Source organism: Ixodes scapularis, unplaced genomic scaffold, assembly GCF_016920785.2.
Source record: "Ixodes scapularis isolate PalLabHiFi unplaced genomic scaffold, ASM1692078v2 PGA_scaffold11__112_contigs__length_91849675, whole genome shotgun sequence".
Classification (NCBI taxonomy): domain Eukaryota; kingdom Metazoa; phylum Arthropoda; class Arachnida; order Ixodida; family Ixodidae; genus Ixodes; species Ixodes scapularis.
Window position 1 is genome coordinate 6,324,389 of NW_024609837.1, and position 22,342 is coordinate 6,346,730.

A 22,342-nucleotide genomic window follows, 5' to 3' on the forward strand; every position below is an offset into this window, starting at 1 on the left:
ATGCTAGCACACCGCTGCTCTGAGCACACTGAGCGAAAGCTCAGGCTGTACAACCCAGGGACGCTAAGTTCAATCCCCACTCCTGCCCATCTAGATGAGAATCGTACCCGCTTGTGGTTGTGCATCACTACTGCGTAATGCCCGCTAAATGCCCCAGGCTAGCAGTGGTACTCAACTGGCTAAATTTCTCATCAAAAGAGTAAACCAATGTCCCACCACCTCAAAAGAAAATCGACCTCACGCGCTGAATAAACAAGAACGGAAACATTTCTTTTTTCCTCATATTTGTTTGCATTGTTCTCTACCAGTCATAATGAAAACCTTTCATAGTGTACGGAGGTGCATCTAGGCCATGTGACCATCTTAGAATAAGGGGAAAGGTTGAAGCCAAACAAACCCTCGCCAGTCTACTCGCTGCACTCTGGTGACAAATTTCCCCGGAGCCCCCATCCTCCAACCCACCTGTCTGGGTGACGGTGTAGAGCCACCGCACCACGTAGGTGTCGCCGCTGTGGAACTGGCCGTAGCTGGACTCCGGCAGTGCCCTGTGCTCGTATTCGGTGATGTGCCACACCTGGGACAAACGTTGGCCCATGCAAACAACCACAACTGCATTTCCGAGTGCTCTCACTGCCTCGTTTAATCGCGTAATAACCCGACCAATGTTTTACCATATTTTTCCTCTGCGTTATTCGACACATTCTAATGTTTTGTACGCCTCCTATATAAAGCCCCCCGCGGACAATTTGAGGGGTCAATAAATTAATATTGTAATGCGTAATGCACGAGACTGCGGCGAGGGAAAATTTAATGATTGAAAAACGTTTTTGTTCTACTGTTAGGATGCTTCTAGAGATCCCTTTGCACACAAATGGAGGAAACGATTCCTCGTTGCTCACCCTGAGGCCCAGCGTGGAGATGGTGTACTGGCGGCGCTCCAGACTGTCGTAGTACTCCAGGCCCCGTCCCAGGTGCGAGCCGGACAACTCCAGGTCTGGCTCCACGGGGTCCCGGGCGAGGAGCTCCTTGGCGTCGCAGGGACGCAGGCATGAGTCCCAGGAGTCCGTCTGCGTGAGCACGGGGTGCGTTGCAGGGGGCCTACGACTCCCAAGGCGTCACTCACCTAACCTAACATTTTATTTTTAAAAATGAAAATAAGAAGCTCGTTTTCATCACAGCCTATTGCATCGCCCTACCTTGCGGCTGTGCAGGGCGGATAGGCAAAGGTTTCAATATAGAAGCCTCTATGGTTCGACGATGCTCCTATGGTTCGATGAAACCTTTATGGTTCGTACCTTTCACCGCTATAAAAACAACCCCTTTTTCCTCCAAGAAGCACAAATAGTAGGGTTTAACCGGAACTGTGGCTTTTGTCGTTACATGATTGTGCGATCACGCAACTTATGGGGATTACATGCTCATGTAACTTATAGCGATCACGTGCACATGTTCCGAGACCTCTCGCAACATTGGGGAAAGAAACTGTTTCTATGGCATTAGGACTACAAGGCGGCTGCAGCGGCACTCCTCCAAGCCGCTCCACTGGCGAAGGAACAGAGCCTCTGATTACTGCAAGAGAAGTCCAGGATTCGATTACAGGCAAGGGATGAAGCGCCTTTTGTAAAAACACCCAGCCGTGTTACATTTGGTGGCACCTGTCTGCAATGCCTTGAAAAGCAACGCTAAAATGCACTTTGAGTTAACATCATTCAAACTAGGGGGCTCACCCTCACAGATCAGTCCTGAAATGCACTCTGCGTCGACACAATTCTCGACGGGGAAGGACATCCCACTCCGGGAGAGCTTGTACCAAGATGGCACCCACCTTCCTGTCTTCCTGCTCCTGCGTCTTGACCCGGATAAGCTTGGCATCGTCCGGCCAGTCGAGGAACTTCTCCCTGAAGAGCACGGGCTCCATGTGCTGGTTCACCTTGGCAAAGAGCGCCCAGTTCGGGCGCACGTCACTCGACATCCCCGCCTCCTCCGTCTTGGGACCTTCGTGTTGCGTCGGGAGAAAAGCACACGCGCGCGTTCCAAGTCAATCCAGGTCTTGGCAAGTAGTGCAGAAGGCTACAAGCCTTGTAAACAATAATTCACATAGTACAAAGGGCTCAAAGTTGTGCGTCAGTGGGTGGCTCACACCTTCTAAAAATTCTATTTAAACAAAACAAAGACGCAATACAGGGGGCGAGGAGGGTCGACGGAATTTGGGAACCCACGGAGGTACTCATAAGAAGTGCTTAGATGTGCCTCAAGCCTTTTTCTTTTATGCATCTCGCTTTTCAGTTTTTCTTAATTTTTTTACAGTGAAGCTATTTATGGCTAGGGTTCCGGGGATTTTTCGTCTGCATATACAAAAACTCCATTTTCCCCGCAAAATTTAGTGGGAAAATTAGCGGAGAGGAGGAGGAGGAGGGAAGCACACCGCCCTCTCTTTGTCGTTGTTCCAAGCACTTTTGTGCCTAGTTTCCTTTCCTTCCGCTGGGTGGTGGGTGCTGGTCCCTTCGCACGTGTTTAGTTTGCTCCGGCCCCTCCGTTTGACGATAGTCCTTGATATGTGTGTGCGTACCGTTCGTCACAATGACCACCGATCGAGGCAACAAATCTGTTCGTACCTTTGTTCAAAATTCTGTGTCCCGTCTGTGTCGTGTGCTAAACAGCTTCGCTGGTCATCCAATTTCACAAAGTGGAACGGCTCATGATTTTTTTATTATTTCCCCGTTTTGTCGCTTACGCTGTGTGAAGGTCCCGGCCAGGCGCGCGTGTAAGCGCAGCGGTGCTTGCAATCTCCGCCAACTACGCTCTACTGTATTTAGCGGCTCTCAAATGCTCTGTTTGGTAAGCTCCCGTGTCACGACCTTCGGTATTAGTAGAGACGCCACCAGAAAATTTCAACTCGAGCTTAATTTAACTTATTTTTTATATCAAATTAATGGTTTATCAAACTATTTTAAGCTCCCCTTTGAATTCGATATGTCCTGCTGTGACTGCAGTGAAAGAAACAATGGCTGTCCCACTTGTGATTTGCAAGAAAAAGCAGTGTGCAGCGATTTGTCTTTTGTGGTCCGAGGGTGTGCGATGCCGATACTTTGTGCAGTGTAGAGAAACTGTTTTGTAGCAAAGAAGTGTGTTTGAATTTATGAACAAGTTTTAGGAAGCATGCACACTATCAGCCATGAAGCTGGGCGCCCGTCCGCGTCCACAACTGATGACAAATTTGAGCGTGCCCGTGAAGTGAATCTTTCAGATAGACGAGTGACAAAGGATGGTGGCAAAATGTTTTCAAATCAGTCGAGGCTCCGCCTATGCAGTAATCCACGACAGACTCGTGTGTCAAGAAGTTTGAGCGAGATGGGTACCGAAAGGTTTGCGCAAATAATTTTTTAATCACCCTCGCAGATGAGCTACGGATATTGTGCAAGTAACAATGGCTCCCATTGGCCGAACTACCGAGGACGATCGCTCCCCCGCGAATTTGCATGTCTTAGTTTTCGTGCAGACGGCAGTAGAAAGGGCGGTCCCTGGGAGGACGAACATACCCATTCTGGGGAAGAGGGGGTTGATGTCGCACTCTGAGTAGTCAAAGCCCGCCTTGCATTGCTCCTCGGCCAGCCGAACGGCCAGACTGCGCAGCTGGCTGGGCACCTGCTTGCCCAGCCACACGTACACTTCACTCCCGAAGTTAAACACGTACGCCTGCGCAGAATCAATGTCAATCCGTCAGTCAGTCGATTGGCCAAGCAATCACCGAATCAACTGACCAGTTTGTCAAACTATCAGTCAACCCATCACCCAAATCAATCAATCAGTCAGTCAAATATTTTATCAATTGATCACTCAACCAATGTGCCAAACTATCAGTAGACAGATCTGTCAACATATTAATAAATCAGTTACACAATTGATATTTAAAATAGTTGACCAATCAATTTGTCAATTCATCACCCAATCAATTGCCCAATTTGTTCAACTAGCAGGAAAGCAAGTGCCCAATCAATAAAATTGTTGGGAAATAAATCGGTTTGTCAGTTGGTAGCCCAGTCCACAGACCAATAGGTCAAAATGTTGATCTAGAAAATGCCCAATTAAATGGTTACCCAATCAATCAACCAATTTGTCAAACTACAGGTCAATATTTCTTTGCTCCATTTTCGTTTTCTACCAACAGACGTTAGTCGTAATAGTCCCATTCACCCAGCATAGACGGACCCTTCAGAAGAAGTTGTCACATGAGAAAATTCGCTGACGGCACATGGCTAGTCGAAGAGGGCTAAAGAAAGAGTAGCAAGAAGGACTTTGCTGTACTAATCACTTAAAGGGCAACTCCGCTTCATTTTTGTTTTTGAAAAAACAATGTAGTAGTCTTCAGTATCACCAATGAAGACCAAACGTCAAATATTACGACCTAGTTCTGTCTAAATGTTTCTTAAACGGTCCAAAAACTTAGCAACACATCAAGTTGCCGAAATCGGCACACTCGAGCGGGCGATGTGCAACCAACAGTGCAGTCAAGCCTACAATCAATCAAATTTGGGGGTTTTACGTGCCAAACCTACGACGGGCATCTGGCACGTCCCAGCGGAGGACTGAGGATTAATTTCGACCACCTGGGGATCTTTTGACGCAGTCAAGCCTAAGGCGTGGGCGCAGCCAATATTGAGTCAAACATCGTCACCACTGCCCTTTTTTGCTTGATTTTACTTCTCCGTGCAGGCGTAACAGGCGACGTCAGCAATGTTTCCTTTCGGTGCTCAGCAATGTCTTTGTGACTGGCGTAACGCGTGTGCGTAGCGCGTTTCTTGGGAGCCGTCCCGCTGTGGTCCCGCAGTCTCCCGCGTCACAACCGCCGTTGTCTTAACATTTGTGATTACCGTTTCTCGGAGTTTCGTTCAAACTACACACACTACATGCACAGACTTATGTCGCAGTTGTGCAGACGTCGTCAGTAAAGAGCGCGGTGCAGACGACACTCATGCATGGCACAAGCTTGCCACAATCCCACCCATCGTTGCGTAAAGGATCACGTGACGTCTTATACCACGCGATAGCCATGTTCTTGGCAGCCCGAGGCCAATGTTGGCGGCCCGAGGCCAATGTTGCCGGACAGAACCGAGGTTTCGATTTCTGCTCGTGTTTAAAATTATAATTACCAATATATATCCCATTTTTCGCAAAGCAAATGACGTAGCTTCTTTTACTAGGGCTTTTAATGCGAAATCCCTTATTATCCAAAAAATCTTTGGAATTGAGCAAAGTTGCCCTTTAAGGCTCAAGAAACAGCAGCAGATGGAGTCATTCGAAGTTTCCTAGGCCGGAGGAGGGTGGGCTTGCCTTGTCGGGCTGCAGCATGTCCACTCGTGGCTGCATGCCCCAGTACTTGTCGCAGGGCACCAGGGCTTCCCCTTCCACAGTGTACACCATATTTGTGTCCACAATGGCTGCTTCAAACCTCTGCAAGAATTGAAAGGGATAACTGCTAGAGCAGGATATCGCGATGGACCACCATTTTATGCCCAAACATTGCTCCCGCTATAAAATACAGTAGAACCTCGCTGATACGTTTTTCAGGGGACCGCGGAAAAAAAGCGTATCAACCGAGAAAGCGCAGCAACCGATAACGCACTTAAAGGCACTCTATATAAGATAGAAAGCAGCTCTTATGCAATGGTTTATTTTATGCACTTACCGAGCTCTTTTGGACTCAGACACGTTCACAAAAACGCGTAATATCCACCTGCCGCTTCGAATTAATGGTATGCAGTAAAAGTCGTTTCTCCAGAAGCCGCAGTCCCCTCTCACTCTCCGCGCAGTCATGAACGTTTACGTAGCGGCGCAAGGTGTCCAACGCAGCGATCGCGTCCGCAAACGTGGGTGCAGCGTAATCGTTGGTTTTTTGTTCGTCTTCTTCATCACTTTCTTCGTTGTCGGCAGTAGTGAGGTCGGCCACAATGTCCGCTATGCTCGATATCCGAACGATCAGCAATCTCTTGCGCCTTCTCTCACAGAATGCCTCCGTCGATGTTGACACAAGATGCCCGGGCTTGTTTGAACCATACCAACAGGGCCTCCTCTAACTTTGCGTGTTTTGACCCCCGAGCCTGTTTAAAGCCTGGTTGGTAGAAAGGAGCCTTCGCCTCGATCTCCTTTCGTCTCGCGACGATACTGTTTAAAGTTGACGGCGCGAGTCCAAGCTCTCTTGCGACCTCAGACCTCTTCCGGCTGGGATTTCGATCCACCGTGCGAAGTATGTCAAACTTCTCTTTAAAAGAGAGTGCTTTTCTCTTTCGGGATGTCATGGCCTTCGTCAACGCGCACACACTCAGAAACGGCACTGTTCACGCAGTCGAGCTGTCGAGCGGAACAGAAACTGGAAGTGCAGCCAGTGCAGCCAGTGCAGCGTCCCGGCGTGTGTGCGGCGCGTAAACAACTCGCGCCGGAGAGAGACGACAGATGAAAAGAAAGAGCAAGAGAGAACGAGCGTTTTCGCAGAGCTCAGCAAAGCCCAGTGAGGAGACCGGGGAAGAGGGGGAAAGGAGTAAAAAGAAGGGGGGCGCCCGCGTGCCGCGCGGCCGCGCGATCCGCGCTGCGTGGTTCGGCTGTTCGGCTCTGCTTCGCTTTGCTTCAAGCCGGCGTGGCACCTTGGCACACGGCGCGCCGAGGCGCCGAGGCGCCGCGATTCCGGCACTTTTGGACGTAACAACCGGGAAAGCAAACGTAACAGGCAGGAAACTAATACATGTATCTCTATGGAAGTAAAACGGGACCGGCGTTTTTGAACGCAACGGACAGGAAAACGTATCAACCAAGAACGTATCAACGAGGTTCTACTGTACGTAGTTATACACTGCCCAGTTAAAACACAGCACTTTAAGATTCAGAAACCTTCCAGCTCATTGGACTTTGGTGTAAGTCTACCTTTCACCACCGTTAAGGGAAAAAGTATGGCGAGCCCAAAACTGCTCCAGGGCAATCCAAAGGTTGCTCTGGAGCACCCTGGTGTGCAAAAAGTCACGTACCAGGTCTTCTCCAGGGTCACCTGCAGGGCTGCATTCGTCTGGGCTTCCGCCTAGAAGTTTGAAGAAGGCCTGGCTGTCAGCAGAGTTGTCCCCTTTGTCTTCATCGATGAACTTGACCTCTGAGGAGCCTTTGAAGAGCAGGTCCTTTTTGCTCTGGATGCTCTGGGCCACGTCCGTGGCCTGGACAACAAACAAAATTGCGGTGAACATTTTTTTTTTTTTTCTTGTTCTCTTTAATGTTGCACAAGTTATTAAGTTATTACCGTACTGTTTAATCAACCTCGCTTCACAATTATTTTTTTTTGTTAAACTTTTGAAATTTTTGTATTTTGTACATCTGGTATTAACACCAATAGTATACTAACAAAACTTTGCATGCTACAACAGTTGGATGGATAGATGGGTGGTATTGTGTACCCTTGTATTGGGTGGTAGCTTGTACCACTTAGCCTGGAAAATGCATATCCTTCCCCTTTAAATTTTACTCTACATTCCGTCTCAATAGACATCTAACCCACCAATTTTGTGTAATACAGTCTAAGCTCATTACAACAGACCTGGTTACAAGAGACATTTGGGTATAACATACCAATTTGTAAAGTTTGGTTGGTGTTCCTCTACATACCATTGACTCAACTTCATATCTGCATACAACATACTCATTTTACAACAGACCGAAATCATGGTCAAAATCAAGGTCTGTTATAACGAGCTTAGACTGTACAGTATAGACCACTTACAACGTAACCGCTTATAGTGCAGGACCGGGTATAACGCGGTTTTTTTAAACCACCGGTTCACCTCCCATAGAACTCCATGTATTTATATACCGCTTAAAATGCAGGCGCGCGAAGGGAAATACCGTTTATAGTGCGGTTTTTGGCACAGCCCGCCGACCGCGCCGACGACCGGAGCAGCGAGCTCGCTTCCCTGTGCGACACTAGATAACGGCGCTGATGGCGCGAGCCGCAAACTGCAATCGCGGGGCAAGGAGGTTGCTTGAAAACGCGGGGAGAAGCGAAGAGAGAGGCTTCAGTTGCCATAGCGACGGAGGGACGCACGCACGAGTCGTTCACGTGCGTGCGTCTCTCCGCTGCGTTGGAAACAAAGAAACAAACAACCGCAACGACAGACCAATCGCAGGTCGAGGAGAAGTGTTCGCGCGCGTTGCATGCCTTTCCGCGAACAAGGCGTCGGTTGTGATCGTCGTCGTAGACGGCGTACATCTCATCGTTCTGCGTAAAAGCGCTATCCTTGACTCTGAATTTTCGTTGTGTGTCGCTATGATAACCCAGCACGTACTAGAAGGGAAGATCCACCTACTCGTGCGGCGATGTCGTGGCGGCGCTCTCAAGACGGCAGAAACGCCCGTGTCGTCGTGTTTGTTTACTTCGACTACAGTGGTGATTTCTAAGCATTTGTGTCCTCGAACATCGCCCGGATTTCTTATTTGGCGCATTTCATGCGTGTGCTCAAGTTCAAGGTATTACTGGCGCGTACCGTATGAAGGATGCGAATTTTCACGCATTTTCATCTCCGGAGAAAAGTGATTAGGGTTAGCAATCCTGAACGCTCGAAACGTCCGTCCGCAACCCGCGATGCCGTTAAAAGGCTGCGCCAGGCAAAAGCCGCTCATTTCTTTCAAAATGTGTGACACACTTGAGACAGAACTGTACTAGTCTGGTGAAATAAAGACTTTCCTCAAACTAAGCTTTATTTTTCATCTAACATAAAATAAATTCTTTTACAAAGGTAAGTTGTCTCATGGCATGTATTTTGGCCTGAAAAATTGATGTTTTGGTTATAGTGCGGTACCGCTTATAGTGCGGATTTTCGCGACTCCTGAGACATACGTTATATGCGGTCTACACAGTACCACACTTCTCTAAATCTTTTTGACCGATCTTCTAACCACGTCTATGCGACTGCATCCCTTGTTTCCTCAGTTTTTGAATAATCACCAGCAAACCCCAAACCTAAAAAACCTGCAGAGTGTTTGCAAGCCCGACTCCCCCCCCAAAAGAAACTCTATCCAAAATAAACCATTGCAAAAGCAGGAACCAGAAGAAGGCTCAAAAGGAGTGGCACAGCAATGACCACCAGTGAGCCAATCGCAGCCAGCCACAGCAGACTCTGCTAATTGGCAAGACCGCAAGGGCTGTCGCTCACGACGTGCAGCCGGAGAGCGCCTGGCGATTATTGCATTTCCCAACACACTCCAGGTTCATTTTGGGGCTCTCACCCACCTTTGTCCTCTCAATGATGTTGCTGTGCTTCCCGATCCAGCAGAAGACATCCGACGGCGTCACGAGGACAAAGACGTCGCCATGGTTCAGGGAAGACACCGAGGGCTCCACGAGTCGGGTCTGCACATGCCGGCGGCCCTTCACCTGCAAAAGCGTCAACACAGCTGCAGCGCCGAATTTCCTACGTCACTAATTGGCGGTCAGGGGATACTAAGTCACTAAAAATTTCTGCTCGTTCGCTCTTTTGACACTTTCTGTTTGTAAATTAGGGGGATGCTCCGAGCAATGCGGTTGCGAGCCGCTTCTAGAGGTAACCGAGTTCGTCAAAGCAGCAAATGAGAAGACAAAGGGAAACGACTGAGCCTCATTTTACCGAGATTGCAAGTGATGGGGGAGGAGGCGAGTGTATCGGCGAGCCTTTCACCATTTTGGGATGACAAAAAAATAATCATTCTTTTCTGTGTCTGTTCCTTCGACTAAAAGTTCTTTCCTTTTCTGCACATGTCTCAAGTGTTAAACGACATGAATAGCTACCACCAGCTCGCCTGCGCACTTAGTCTTTACTAGAGGTTTGCAAATGTCAAAATCTTTCGAAGCGAATGATTTAATAGAGGTTACGTATTGAATCAAATATTTTCGAATACGAATAGTAGTTTTTAATAAGAACATTTTCGAAAACAAATATTTTCGACTTGATGTGAATTAAACAAGAATGCTCAATCAAAACACAACTGGAACTTTTTTTTTTTCAACAAACATTTACGAAAAGGTTAGTTTTATTGCAACAAGAAAAATGTCGCACATGTAACTGATAAAAAAAAACATGCAATAAAAGATCTGTCAGTAAAACACCCTTCAAGGAGTGAAGTTACAGAACGTAAATGAACGTACACAAGTGGAGGCGGGTCAGCAAACCACTACGCAGTCGGAGATCGCGTCGTGGATGTATGCAACCATGTGAATGTAACCAAAAGTACATAAGTGGTGGCAGGTCGGCAAGCCAAAATACAAAGTCAAAAATCGCGTCGCGCAGCTGCACCAACTTTGTGCAATCTCTTTTTACGCGGGTGAACGTAACCACGTGAACATAAACGGAAGTACATAAGCGGAGGTGCGTCGGCAGGCCACAGCAGAGCTGGAGATCGTGCGATCGCGCCATGCAGCCTCGCGGACTTTGAGCCATCTCTTTCAGTGTACAATAGCCCTGCCCTTGCAAAAAGCACTTGGGTTCGCTTTTTGGGTTTGCCAAGCTTAAAACCATACTGCGCAATCCAAAAACAAAACGGGTAGCTCGACCACGAGTTGACACTAATCAGCGTGTTCCGTACTCTAATACTTCGAACAGTGAAAGAGCGAAGCAAATCAAATGAAAGAGCCCGCATTTCGAATATTCACACACCCCTACCTTTTACTAAAAGAAATAATGTTTCTGAACGTGCTTGTGGAAGACCATGCATTCTAATGCTATTTTTTTTTTAAGAAAAATGTTGTTGGTGTTGTTTTATTGATGTTGGCAAGTAGATGGAGAAAATTTTAGCATGTTCACCCAAAGCCCTATGCTACACGGTAGGACCAGGCTGCGATTGGTCAGCAGTGCGGCGCTGACCAATCGCAGCAGACTGCATTGTTCCGGTTCCTTGGTCTTTCCGTGTAGCATGGGGACCCCTAGACTCATTAATTGAAACTCAAGTAAACCTTAAATTTTGTTTGAATTATCAAAAATTCATATAAATATGATGCAAGATAAAATTACGATATGCTATACGGATGGCTACACGTACATAACAAATATCTAATGACGTCATCTACACAGGCCTACTACTCATAAGTGGGTATATGCTACGCCACGCACGAAACATTGGCAAAATGTGCAAGATATGTATATTCATCCCTCAAAAATCTTGTCTATCATGGAATTAAGTTAAGAATCAAGTTTGTTCACCTAACAAGAAAATTGCCTACTGTGGACTACTAGACCCATTGAGCATGCTTCTTGCCAAGCACCGGTGCACAGCGGAAAAGCAACACCCGCGAATGCGAGCTCCGCGGGTGACGCTTCTTTGCAGTGCACCGGTGCTCTGCAAGCAGTGCACACAATGGGTTCGCAATAACTAAAAGCATGAAATGACGAAAACTCCCCTCGAATTAAGCGGCTTCTAAATACATTAAAACCACAAGGGAACAACCAACATTTTGAAATTTGTTAGAATTAGCCAGGAGTATGAAATATCAGAGTTTGAATTATTGCGAGCTACTGTTTGTGTTTCGTCTTGTCACCATTAGGTGAGCTCAAAGTTAGCAGCCTTCCGATTTTATACATGAACTTTCCTTCATCCACGTCTATTGACATTTTTTAGACCTTCTAAATCGCCATAAGAATACCCGAAAAACGCGATAAAAGATTAAGAAAACTTCAAAAGTTCAATTCTACTAGTGTCCCCAAAAACCTGTCTGACAATCCCCCAGGTAAGCAGAGAACCAGCTGTGCTCACCTGAATGAGGATGAGCTCTCGGTTGGGCAGCAGAGATCCAGTGTCCTCCGATTTCTTGAGCTGGACTCTGCGGAAGTCCTCCGTGCTTGCCAAGCCAGCCAGGGCAGAGAGGGCCAGGTCAGAGTTTTGAGCCACTGCCAACGTTGCCAGCAAGTGTTAACGCCGAGAGTAGACATGTGACAAACTTTGCGAACCACCACAACGGAGGTTGCATTAAAGGGCAACGCCGGTCAATATTTTCAAATATGGGATTACGACTTTTCAGCTGAATCAGCGTTCATGAATTACGAGCTATACTTGCGATATTGCGAGCAGTTTTATAAATATCATGGCTGAAAGTTTGGTTTCGGGCATCTATGGCAAAACCTAATCTGCTAGAGAGGGACAGCAACACTAGTATCAGCTGTACGGGCATGTACGACAAAACCGAAACTATCTGCGACAGAGGGATGGCAACACTGGTATCGGCTGTACGGCCACGTGGCGAGACATCCCGATAGTGGTGCGGTAGGCATCGCCCAGTGTTGCTCGACTAAAAGCTAACCCACTTCACCTGCTCAAGAGCAGCTGGCCGCATCTTTAAAATTGGTTTTAGTGGACAATGCGGCTTCACTTTGACGTAATATTTAGGTTGCTATCATATTTTGTGCCACTAAAGCGATACCAGTCATTTATTTTCGTTTCGTTTCCGACCGGAGTTCCTCATTAAGGCAGTCGCATTGCAAGACAACGGAGGTTACATTAAGGCAGTTCAGGCACCATGGTCATGGAGCTGCTCGCGGAGCAGCAATTACGAGCGCCATACCGAGTGTAATTGATTCTGATGCATTTTCATTCCGCATACTAATTACACCCACAATATTGGACCCGTTTTTAACAGTACGGAAACGAACAGAAGTCAGAAGAGCACAGCATAGTAAAGAGAAAAGATACCCACGTTTCTCAATGTTGATCCTTTTGAGCTCTTCCTCCGCAATGTTGGTTCGGACCTCGACGTACTCCGCGTGAAGGTCCGTCCGAGACGCCAGAGCCTTCAGTGGGTTGCCCCTGGTCTGCTTTTTCCGTCGGACGCTCACCTGTCTCCTCTGGCCCAGCCTGAGGAATGTTGGATCCATTAACCAACCCATTAATCACTTATCCAGTTAAAAGCAAAAAATTAGAAAACATACACCAACAAGTCAATAGAGTCAGTTTGTCCTGCAGCTAGGTTCACCCTGGAAACTTTTTTTTTTCTTTTTTTTTTCTCAAACTTTGCGGTACTTTCATTCGTCATATGTCGCATACTTTAAATGTAACTTTTCACCATCGCAGGGTGATGTCTCTCGACCATTATTAAGTGGCCCAATCAAAACACAAAACACATAAAAACACTTGTATGTATTCACCACTGCTATTTCGCAATATGGACCAGCAAGCCATTTCTAATATATCGAGCAAAGACTGCTGAACATTTTGAAAATACTAATTAAGAATAAATACATCAACATATTTGAGAAAACAAATAATGAATATAAAGTGTAAAAATTAAGCCCATAAAAAAGTTGACAATGAAACAAACCTTTACTGAGGTTCTTTCAGAGATCCTTTCAGACAACAGCCATCCAAAGAGATTCCATCAGAGGTAGCCCAACCATTTAGTAATCATGTGCAAAAGGTGGGTTTCGAGTTCAAAGCTAATAAATGGTTGTTTTTGCCGCTTATATTTGAATAAAATATTTAATCGTTTTTCCACGCCTCTGACTAGCTTTGCACGATGCTTAAAAAAATACCCAGCTAAACTCGTAAAAGTTGTTCCCGAGCTTCCATTTGTTTATTTACAAGCTAATGTTAATCTACATTTACGGACCGTGACTTGAGAAAGTCTGATGCCTTGGGATGGCTAGTAAACGAAGGATCTGACATAAATTAATCCTATAAAGATGCCCAGCTATACCCAATTCAGTAAATTTACAAACTTGCTATATGCCAATAATCTCTCTTCAACGTAAAAATTGAGAAAAAAAAAAATTGCGCATGATGAATGCAGGTTGTCAGGGCCTAACAATGTACTATTGCATAACAGGTGTTGCTTCTCCGCAGTGCAATGGTGCTCGGTGAGAAATGGGGAGAACCCGCCGCAATCAACACTTGGAAAATATTAAAGCTGCACTAAAGACGTTTCTGAGATAGTCTGTTCTTGGTGATAACTCATTCCACGGGATGTTAGCATCCCAGAAGTCGAAAAATTATGCTCGTGCCACGTCTATTTCCCTACTAAATATGTGATAGAAGTTTGTGCCACGCCCCTTTCTGAGTCGAAAAATCTGGAGCACAGAATTCAGCGGTGGCATGACGACGGGTGCACGTCAGCCAATTGCAAGCCGCCTCTCAGAAAGGCGGCTTGCGATTGGCTGACGTGTGCCCGTAGTCACACTGCCGGCACCTCCGCTGAATTCTGTGCTCCAGATATTTCCACTCAGAAAGGGGCGGGCACGAACTTCTATACCATTTTTAGTAAAGAAATAGACGTCGCACAAGCATAATTTTTGGATTTCTAAAATGCTGAGATCCCGTAGAATGAGTTATCACCAAGAACAGACGATCTCAAAAACGTCTTTAGTACACCTTTAATAGTGTATTTCTTCTGGAAGCGAATATCAAGTAGCGTATTATTCGAAACGAAGAATTATCGCACAACCCTACCAATTAGGCATCTGTGTTTGGTCTCTAATTAGCAACTAAGGCCCTAACATGCTCGTCAGAGCTAATGAGGAACTCGTCAACTAACAGACCCCTCGCTCCCTTCAGGGAAACGACGAGTCTTACTTGACGTTGTCGCAGACGACGTCGTCGAAGGATGCCTCGCTGATGTCCACCTTGTCCCTGGAGGGCGGTAGGACACTCTCGAAGAAGGATGTAAACGTCTCGTTGTCCTCCCTGGGAATCAGGGCTATCGGCCGAGCCTCTTCCATTTTCAGGCGAGACAATTCTGCGAACGACCGCCACCCGGTCGTTTCAGCTCGCGCAGTCTACAATCAAACACCGAAGCAGCTAGGACGCTACCCCGAAACCTCCGACAGTGCACGGGGGTCAAAGGTCATGGGCTCACCTTCGGCGGCATTTGGCATCGACTTGCTCCTGAAGATGGATGGCAGCACGGCCGTGCCCTGCTCCTGAATCCGTTTCCGGAGTTCCGCCTTCGTGGCTGGATCGCAAAGAAAAAGTCAAACTTTTAAGCGCGACTCTCTCTTCCGGGTAAACGACGACTCTATGGCACGAGTATACAAAGCGATCTTACGCTGTCCAAGCTAAAGAGTAAACGGCGACACACAGGCGGCACATACGTTTCGCGACTCGACACTGTCACCGTTCACGGCAACAGAGGCTGTCGCGCATTAGAGCGATTCTACACTAGCACTGCTCGGAGGAAACGGTGGGCTATGGCATGTAAGGCAGCTCCAGACCATCTTCGTTCGGAGTAAACAGTAACCCTGCAGCATTTACGGAGAGCGATCACACCATCGCAACTCGGAATCAACACTCTGCAACTCCACACAGTGAACGATCGAAGTAACGGCGAAAATCCTGGTGCCTTGCCCTCGTCTACTTCTACCATAGTCGCTCGCAGGATGACAGCGGCAAGAAGGAGTTTGTCCCACCTCCAGCACGAACCTTCCACGACGGTTTCGAACATGCGTGTACAGCCAAAGCTCGGCACAAAACAACCGGGCACCCCATAAAGACGCCCGTCCGATCGGTGGATGTAGGCAACATGTACTAAGCTGGGTCAGCTGGTTCAAAATAAGGAACATATCAAGTGCGAAGACAAGGGCAGGAGGAACGCAGGACAGCGCTGTACCTGCAACCTGAGTTTTAATTTAAAACAATAGGAAGAGAAGAAAGGAGTGGGAGAAGTTGTACCGGTGGTTCTCGACCACCCAGATTCCGAGGACCCCTTCTGGATCGGCGTAAAAACCGACTTCAAAGCTCTGAAACCAAGAAATATCAACCCTACTCACTCTATCCACATTGTTTGGTCTATTTAGCATCGTGGGACAGCGAACATTAACACAAAAAAGTTTTACTGCTCGACTTAACCGACTGTAAGGCGAATAAGGCCCGGACCCTTATTTGAGAACCACAAAGCTATACTGAAGAAAAAAAGAACAAAAACGAAAGAAAGAGATGGAAGAGACGGGATAAATCAATGAAAATACGGCTATAAAAAACAAAAAAATGGTATTAATAATGACACTAACCTTCGTAGTTTCTTTACTGTCACATCACACTTTTTACATTTTTTTATCGCTCCATTTGTTTCGATTTAATCTATTCTTTCAATTTATTACTTTTTATTTTCGTCCTTTTTGTTTTTAGTAACTTATCAAACTTCTTCCCTCTCTTCCCTATATTTATTATTAAAACGCCAGTTGTAACTATAGCGCTGTCCCGTCTTCTTCCTGCCATAGGGAAAAACTGTGCGACTGAAACTAGGACAAAGAAGAGAACTGGACAAACTCCGACTAGAAACTGAAATCTTATTACAGCAGAAACAAGAAAGTGATGCCGATGCGCACGTAGGCACAGGCACGACTAAACATTTGTTTCGCGGTAGAGCGGGTCGTTTCCGACGTGGCAGTCTGCCGCAACGCTCACCTGCGGAGAAGGTCTCCTGCTTCGGGGTGCGCCTCTTGCGGTCGACCAGGGTGGCAACCGGCTCCGAGCAGCCCATCTTTCCGGCCACCGTGAACTGGGACGCGTCGGACTCCGGCACCCGCTGGCGCCAGGACTCGGACGACGTCTCCAGCCAGCTCTTGCGGTCGCCGATCGAGGCAGACTTCTGCACCTCAATGATCTTCCGGAACAATTAAGAATTACTTCCAAGGTGCGTGGGGCGTAATGAAGGGTTCGTCGTAAAATGTGCCACAAACATCAATTAGTGCGTGTATAAGCTCGAACTTTCAAAGATGTAAAATTGTATAACTTCGAAATGTAGCTCTACTCCCATAAAAGAAATTAAAACACCCTGGACATATCGAACAGAGGATGCCCACAAAGACCGAGCCGCTCAAGGGCCCCGTGCTTGTGGTGCCGTCTCCCGACAGGTGCAGCAAGCACCAATTGCCCAGGTATGGCCTACTGGCACCCTATTCCTAGCAGCCCAGGAATGGCCTACGCACTTCCCAACATTCCAGGAACGACCTACGGACTTCCCAACATTCCAGGAACGGCCTACGGACTTCCCAACATTCCAGGAACGGCCTACGGATTCCCCAATGTTCCAGGAACGGCCCATGAACTTCCCAATGTTCCGGGAACAGCCTATAAAGTTCCCAACGGTCCAGGAACGACCTATGGACATCGTAACATTCTAGGAATGTCTTACGAATGTCCCGTGTACTATTTGTGCCATCGGAACGGGTTTGCAAGGCATTCTGCACACCCCGAGGGTGGAGGCGAAGAAGGGCAGTAGAACGTACCACATCCTTGCGGAGCTCCGAGACGGGAATGACTGCCACCTGCGGCTTGGACACGTCTTCTTTGTCAACGCGCTTCTGCCAGTCCTCACCGCTCTTTCGTAGCGCCGCCAGCCTGCACATACGAAGTAAAATATGTCGAACGTTAGAAAGCATCTAGCGTCTTCTTTGCATTCATTCTTGCGTCTTCTAGCGTCTTCTTTGCATTTGCTTTGTTGCATTCTTGCAACAATTGCCAAGTTGTCGGGAGATCAGGAAATTGGACATTCACCCTCACAAACCTCCTTGGCTCGTCAAAAGAAGTTCAGGGCAGCAAGAAGACAATGTAGGCCCTCTTTGATCTCATTCACAACACAGACCTACATCAGGAGCTCCAGGACAAAGCAATGTGTAACAGACAAATTTATGACCATGTGTGAGTAAACATAAGTGGAACTTTTGTCTCGGTGTTAAAAGACAGGAAATATTTAGGTTTAACCAATTTCTCTCTCAATCAAAGGACCCAGCGAACGACGCCTACCTTCATAGAACACAAACTGAAAAACACCAGAATTAGCTCAGAAGCACATTTAAAATGTAAACAAAATCTAGAAGGAGCACAAAAACATTGTTCCTAAAACCCAAACAATCAGGAGAGCATGTTTCAACATTCCTGTAGGTGTCCTCTCCAAGAATAATTTTAATGCGGCAATTTCTATATGAACCTAAATAGGACACATTTCAAAGGGATTCATTCCCATTTTTATTCGTAATATAGATATATTGTGTTCAAGTAAAAACTAGTGCAGAGAACAATACATTAGAACACCTACACTAGAACTAGATGTACGTCGCAGTGCTGCCACAACATCCAAGTTCTGATATCTTCCCCACCCACCAAATAAAGATAGGAAGCCCATAAAGAGATTGTTTGGTAGAGATAGCGAGCTGTGTTAACTCCAGAGCCAAGGGCAGCAAGGAAGGACAAGCCACACATCAAGGTGTGGCCGCCACAGCACAGATAGCGCACAATTTTGTGCCAAAATTATTGTTCTGTGGAAATGTGTACCACAGCTCTAAGAGTCTCCACTCTCGATTTAAGCATGTTTTCAATAAATTCATGCTCACTAGAGTTTCAGTGTTTCAAGATAAAATGCTAGCTAAATGAGAATTGTTTATCATTTCTGCAAATTGGACAAAATAGATATACCTAATACCTTCTAAATAAATGAGGAAAATCAGTTTTAATTGCTATGATCTGCAATTTATTGATGGGGGTGTGGTTAAACAGTATGCTCTTGCTTTTCACTATATTTACTAGTCAACATGAGTAACTTCACATTCAATCATACACTACTTCCCAATTCAGGTCCCACCCAATTAACCAATTAAGAAAGTGACCACAAATAGAGCATTTTGTTTTATCAAAAAGTTAGTCAGTCGAACACCCAGCTTTTTTGTCAATCATTTAAAGAAATTGTGAAACAAAATCTTTTCTCTGCATACATTTATTGGGACCCAGTCATTACAGACCGGGTCCCAAGAACATTATGGGTTACTCTGTCTTTTTAGGGGGGGGAGAAGAGTATTTCGAGTCTAACAGTGCCAAATCACTCAAAGCATTCCCAGTGCAAAGTAAAGCGCCAACATACTGGCTCTCTAAACAGTGTCGAAGCTCGGGACGACACTAGTATTCAATACGAAGCAACAATTGCATACCCTTAGTTAATTTTCTTTTTCCTGCCTTGCAAAGCTCGAAGATTAGGGCTCATTTATGTTTAAACCTCAGCAAACCCAGCTAAACAGATAATCGAACGCCAAGAGATAATCCTTTTTTAATAGTTTGTTGCATGTTAAAAAAAAGCATGGCAAGCCATTCCCACAAAGCCCTTGTCTTGCCATGGTTGGTGGTTTCATTCTCTCCACCCATTTTTTCTACATTGCTCATTCTGCTAAAGTGGAGAACGAAAAGCTTTGTGGGATTAGTTTGCCCTGCTTCCCTTGACCTGCAACAGACCATGGTTTGTTCTCTTAACGGGTGGGCGACCTTAAGAAATATGGGGACAAGCGCATCCAAACAAACTGTTTCATGTTGCAAAGCATTTATTACAAAAACTAGCCAGCCAGAGTGATAGCAAGATTGTTTCAGGTCCCTTTAAAGGTGTAAACTTCGACTGGTGCAAGCTACAAGTTTTTTTACACCCTCCCTCTTTCTGCCACCTTTCAAGTTCCCTCCTTTTCTTGGAAGCAGTCTTACCTCTGAGCGATGCCACCACCGCAGCTGGACCGCTCGCCTTGCGTGATTGGCTGGGTGCGGTTGGTGTCCCGGAGGTAGAGCCTGCGCTGACCCATCTCGTCAAGGCCATCCTCAGAAGGGGCCGAGTAGGACCGCAGGCGGGACTCCGAGGCCAAGACCTCATGCGTGCTCCTCCTGAGGGAAAGACCGGCAGAGATTAAGCCCAGGACAGACCCCAATTGGTCGGCCACTCTTAATAAAGTGATGCAGGGACCATCACCTTGAAATGGTCCATGAACCATGGCCTTCGACCGTCAGGCCTCTGGCTACGACTCCAACATTAGTATTTCATCTTTTGCAAGTGTTCTCCTTTGTTTCTCTCTCTCATAGCCAATTAACCATGGCTCAAGGGGCCATGACCTTTACATGGCTCAATAGGCCATGATTTTTAAATAGCTCAATGGGCCATGACCTTCAAATGGCTCAATGGGCCATGACCTTCAAATGGCTCAATGGGCCATGACCTTCAAATGGCTCAATGGACCATGACCTTTAAATGGCTAAATGAACCATGACCTTCAAATGGCTAAATGAACCATGACCTTCAAATGGCTAAATGAACCATGACCTTCAAATGGCTTAATGGGCCATGACCTTCAAATGGCTTAATGGGCCATGACCTTCAAATGGCTTAATGGGCCATGACCTTCAAATGGCTCAATGGGCCATGACCTTCAAATGGCTCAATGGGCCATGACCTTCAAATGGCTCAATGGGCCATGACCTTCAAATGGCTCAATGGGCCTTGACCTTCAAATGGCTCAATGGGCCTTGACCTTCAAATGGCTCAATGGGCCTTGACCTTCAAAAATGGTCCACGACCTTCAAAAATGGTTCAAAACCTTCAAAAATGGTTCAAAACCTTCAAAAATGGTCTATGAACTATGACCTTCAAAAATGGTCCATGTCCTTCAAAATGGTCCATGGACCATGACCTTCAAAAATGGTCCATGGACCATGACCTTCAAAATGGTCCATGGACCATGACCTTCAAAATGGTCCATGGACCATGACCTTCAAAATGGCTAATGGACCATGACCTTCAAAATGGCTAATGGACCATGACCTTCAAAATGGCTAATGGATTATGACCTTCAAAATGGCTAATGAACCATGACCTTCAAAATGGCTAATGAACCATGACCTTCAAAATGGCTAATGGACCATGACCTTCAAAATGGCTAATGGACCATGACCTTCAAAATGGCTAATGAACCATGACCTTCAAAATGGCTAATGGACCATGACCTTCAAAATGGCAAATGGGTCATGACCTTCAAAATGGCTAATGGGCCATGACCTTCAAAATGGCTAATGGGCCATGCCCTTCAAAATGGCTAATGGGCCATGCCCTTCAAAATGGCTAATGGGCCATGCCCTTCAAAATGGCTAATGGGCCATGCCCTTCAAAATGGCTAATGGGCCATGCCCTTCAAAATTGCTAATGGGCCATGCCCTTCGAAACTGCTAATGGACCATACCCTTCAAAACGGCTAATGAGCCATACCCTTCAAAATGGCTAATAAGCCATGACCTTCAAGACTAGTGGGTCATGACCTTCAAAACGGCTAGTGGGCCATGACCTTCAAAACTAGTGGGCCATGACCTTCAAAATGGCTAATGGGCCAAGATCTTCAAAATTGCTAATGGGCCATGACCTTGAAAATGGCTAATTGGCCATGACCTTGAAAATGGCTAATTGGCCATGACCTTGAAAATGGCTAATTGGCCATGACCTTGTAAATGGCTAGTTGGCCATGACCTTGGAAATGGCTAATTGGCCATGACCTTGAAAATGGCTAATTGGCCATGACCTTGAAAATGGCTAGTTGGCCATGACCTTCAAATGGCTAATGGGCCATGGCCCTCAAATGGTCAGCGGACTCCAGCCCTCAAATGGTCAATGAAAAACTGTCTTTAAAGTCACACTAGCACCCCCCCCAATTATTTTTTTTTAATTTTTTCCAGGCAATTTATTTTAGTGTCGGAGCACTAACCAATCAATATTGTCCTAAAGCATCGCATATAGTTTTAATAAAGTAAAAAAAGCAACTGCTCGAAACCGAAACTGGACAGGAAAGGAAGAAGAAATTTAGATGAGGATAAAGTTACCGGAAGTCATGTGGCTGTGCAACTCTTTTTTTAAATCAATATATTTCCAGTTTTTTCGAAGCCACAAAAAAGGAATATCATATTTTTTGTCCACCTTTAGTATTGAGTGTGTGCCTTCGATGACTCACGACTTTGATTATCTTTGGTAGTCCTGTCTAAACCATAGAAAATGGCACGTAACCCCAGAGAACAGAATGAGCCCAACTCAGACCGGCCAGTTCTCGATCGGCGGCTTTCGGGCAGAAAGAAAACGAATTTCGAGTCGCAAATTGTGTTCTGGGTAGTCGAGCTCTCATATGTCATGTACAAAGGAGAACCTTGGCGGGCATAAATACTTTGTAAGTGTTTCTTTAAATGGTGAATGGACCACGGCCCTCAAATTTTTAATGAACCGCGCCCTTCCAATAGTCACTGGACCAGCGCCTTCAAATGGTCAATGGACCAAGGAGGTACATGCAACTATGAACTGTTATAGTTAGTTTCAAAGCAACTCTGACATACTATGTTTCATTCGAAGTGTACAATAGTCAATGCTGCCAAAGTCACTGGTGCAAGTGAATGGCTACAGCTACCCTTTCATTTTCACAAACACTTAGGCAAGGGCAGATCCACATGTTTACAAAGGGAGGGAGGGAGGGCGGCAAGTGTTTCCCGGGGGGGGGGGGGGGATCAGCATACCAGATGTCTGAGAACCCCGTCCCCCCTTCCCTCACCTTAAAATTTTACACATGCTGTAGTACAGAGG

General features: G+C 46.3%; 1 protein-coding gene across 1 annotated transcript in view; it reads right to left on the bottom strand.

The window, feature by feature from the left end:
- Positions 1-22,342, bottom strand: part of LOC8027972 (supervillin) — a 113,797-nt gene that overhangs the window by 19,805 nt on the left and 71,650 nt on the right. The window contains exons 15-28 of the mRNA XM_040216547.2: positions 19,447-19,620; positions 17,214-17,325; positions 16,390-16,588; positions 14,843-14,938; positions 14,560-14,722; positions 12,692-12,849; positions 11,755-11,888; positions 9,263-9,406; positions 7,017-7,196; positions 5,332-5,451; positions 3,540-3,696; positions 1,826-1,995; positions 900-1,067; positions 463-574 (exon numbers count right to left, since the gene is read on the bottom strand). Coding sequence (XP_040072481.2) covers positions 463-574; positions 900-1,067; positions 1,826-1,995; positions 3,540-3,696; positions 5,332-5,451; positions 7,017-7,196; positions 9,263-9,406; positions 11,755-11,888; positions 12,692-12,849; positions 14,560-14,722; positions 14,843-14,938; positions 16,390-16,588; positions 17,214-17,325; positions 19,447-19,620 — 2,087 coding nt within the window. The remainder of the gene's footprint in view (positions 1-462; positions 575-899; positions 1,068-1,825; positions 1,996-3,539; positions 3,697-5,331; positions 5,452-7,016; positions 7,197-9,262; positions 9,407-11,754; positions 11,889-12,691; positions 12,850-14,559; positions 14,723-14,842; positions 14,939-16,389; positions 16,589-17,213; positions 17,326-19,446; positions 19,621-22,342) is intronic.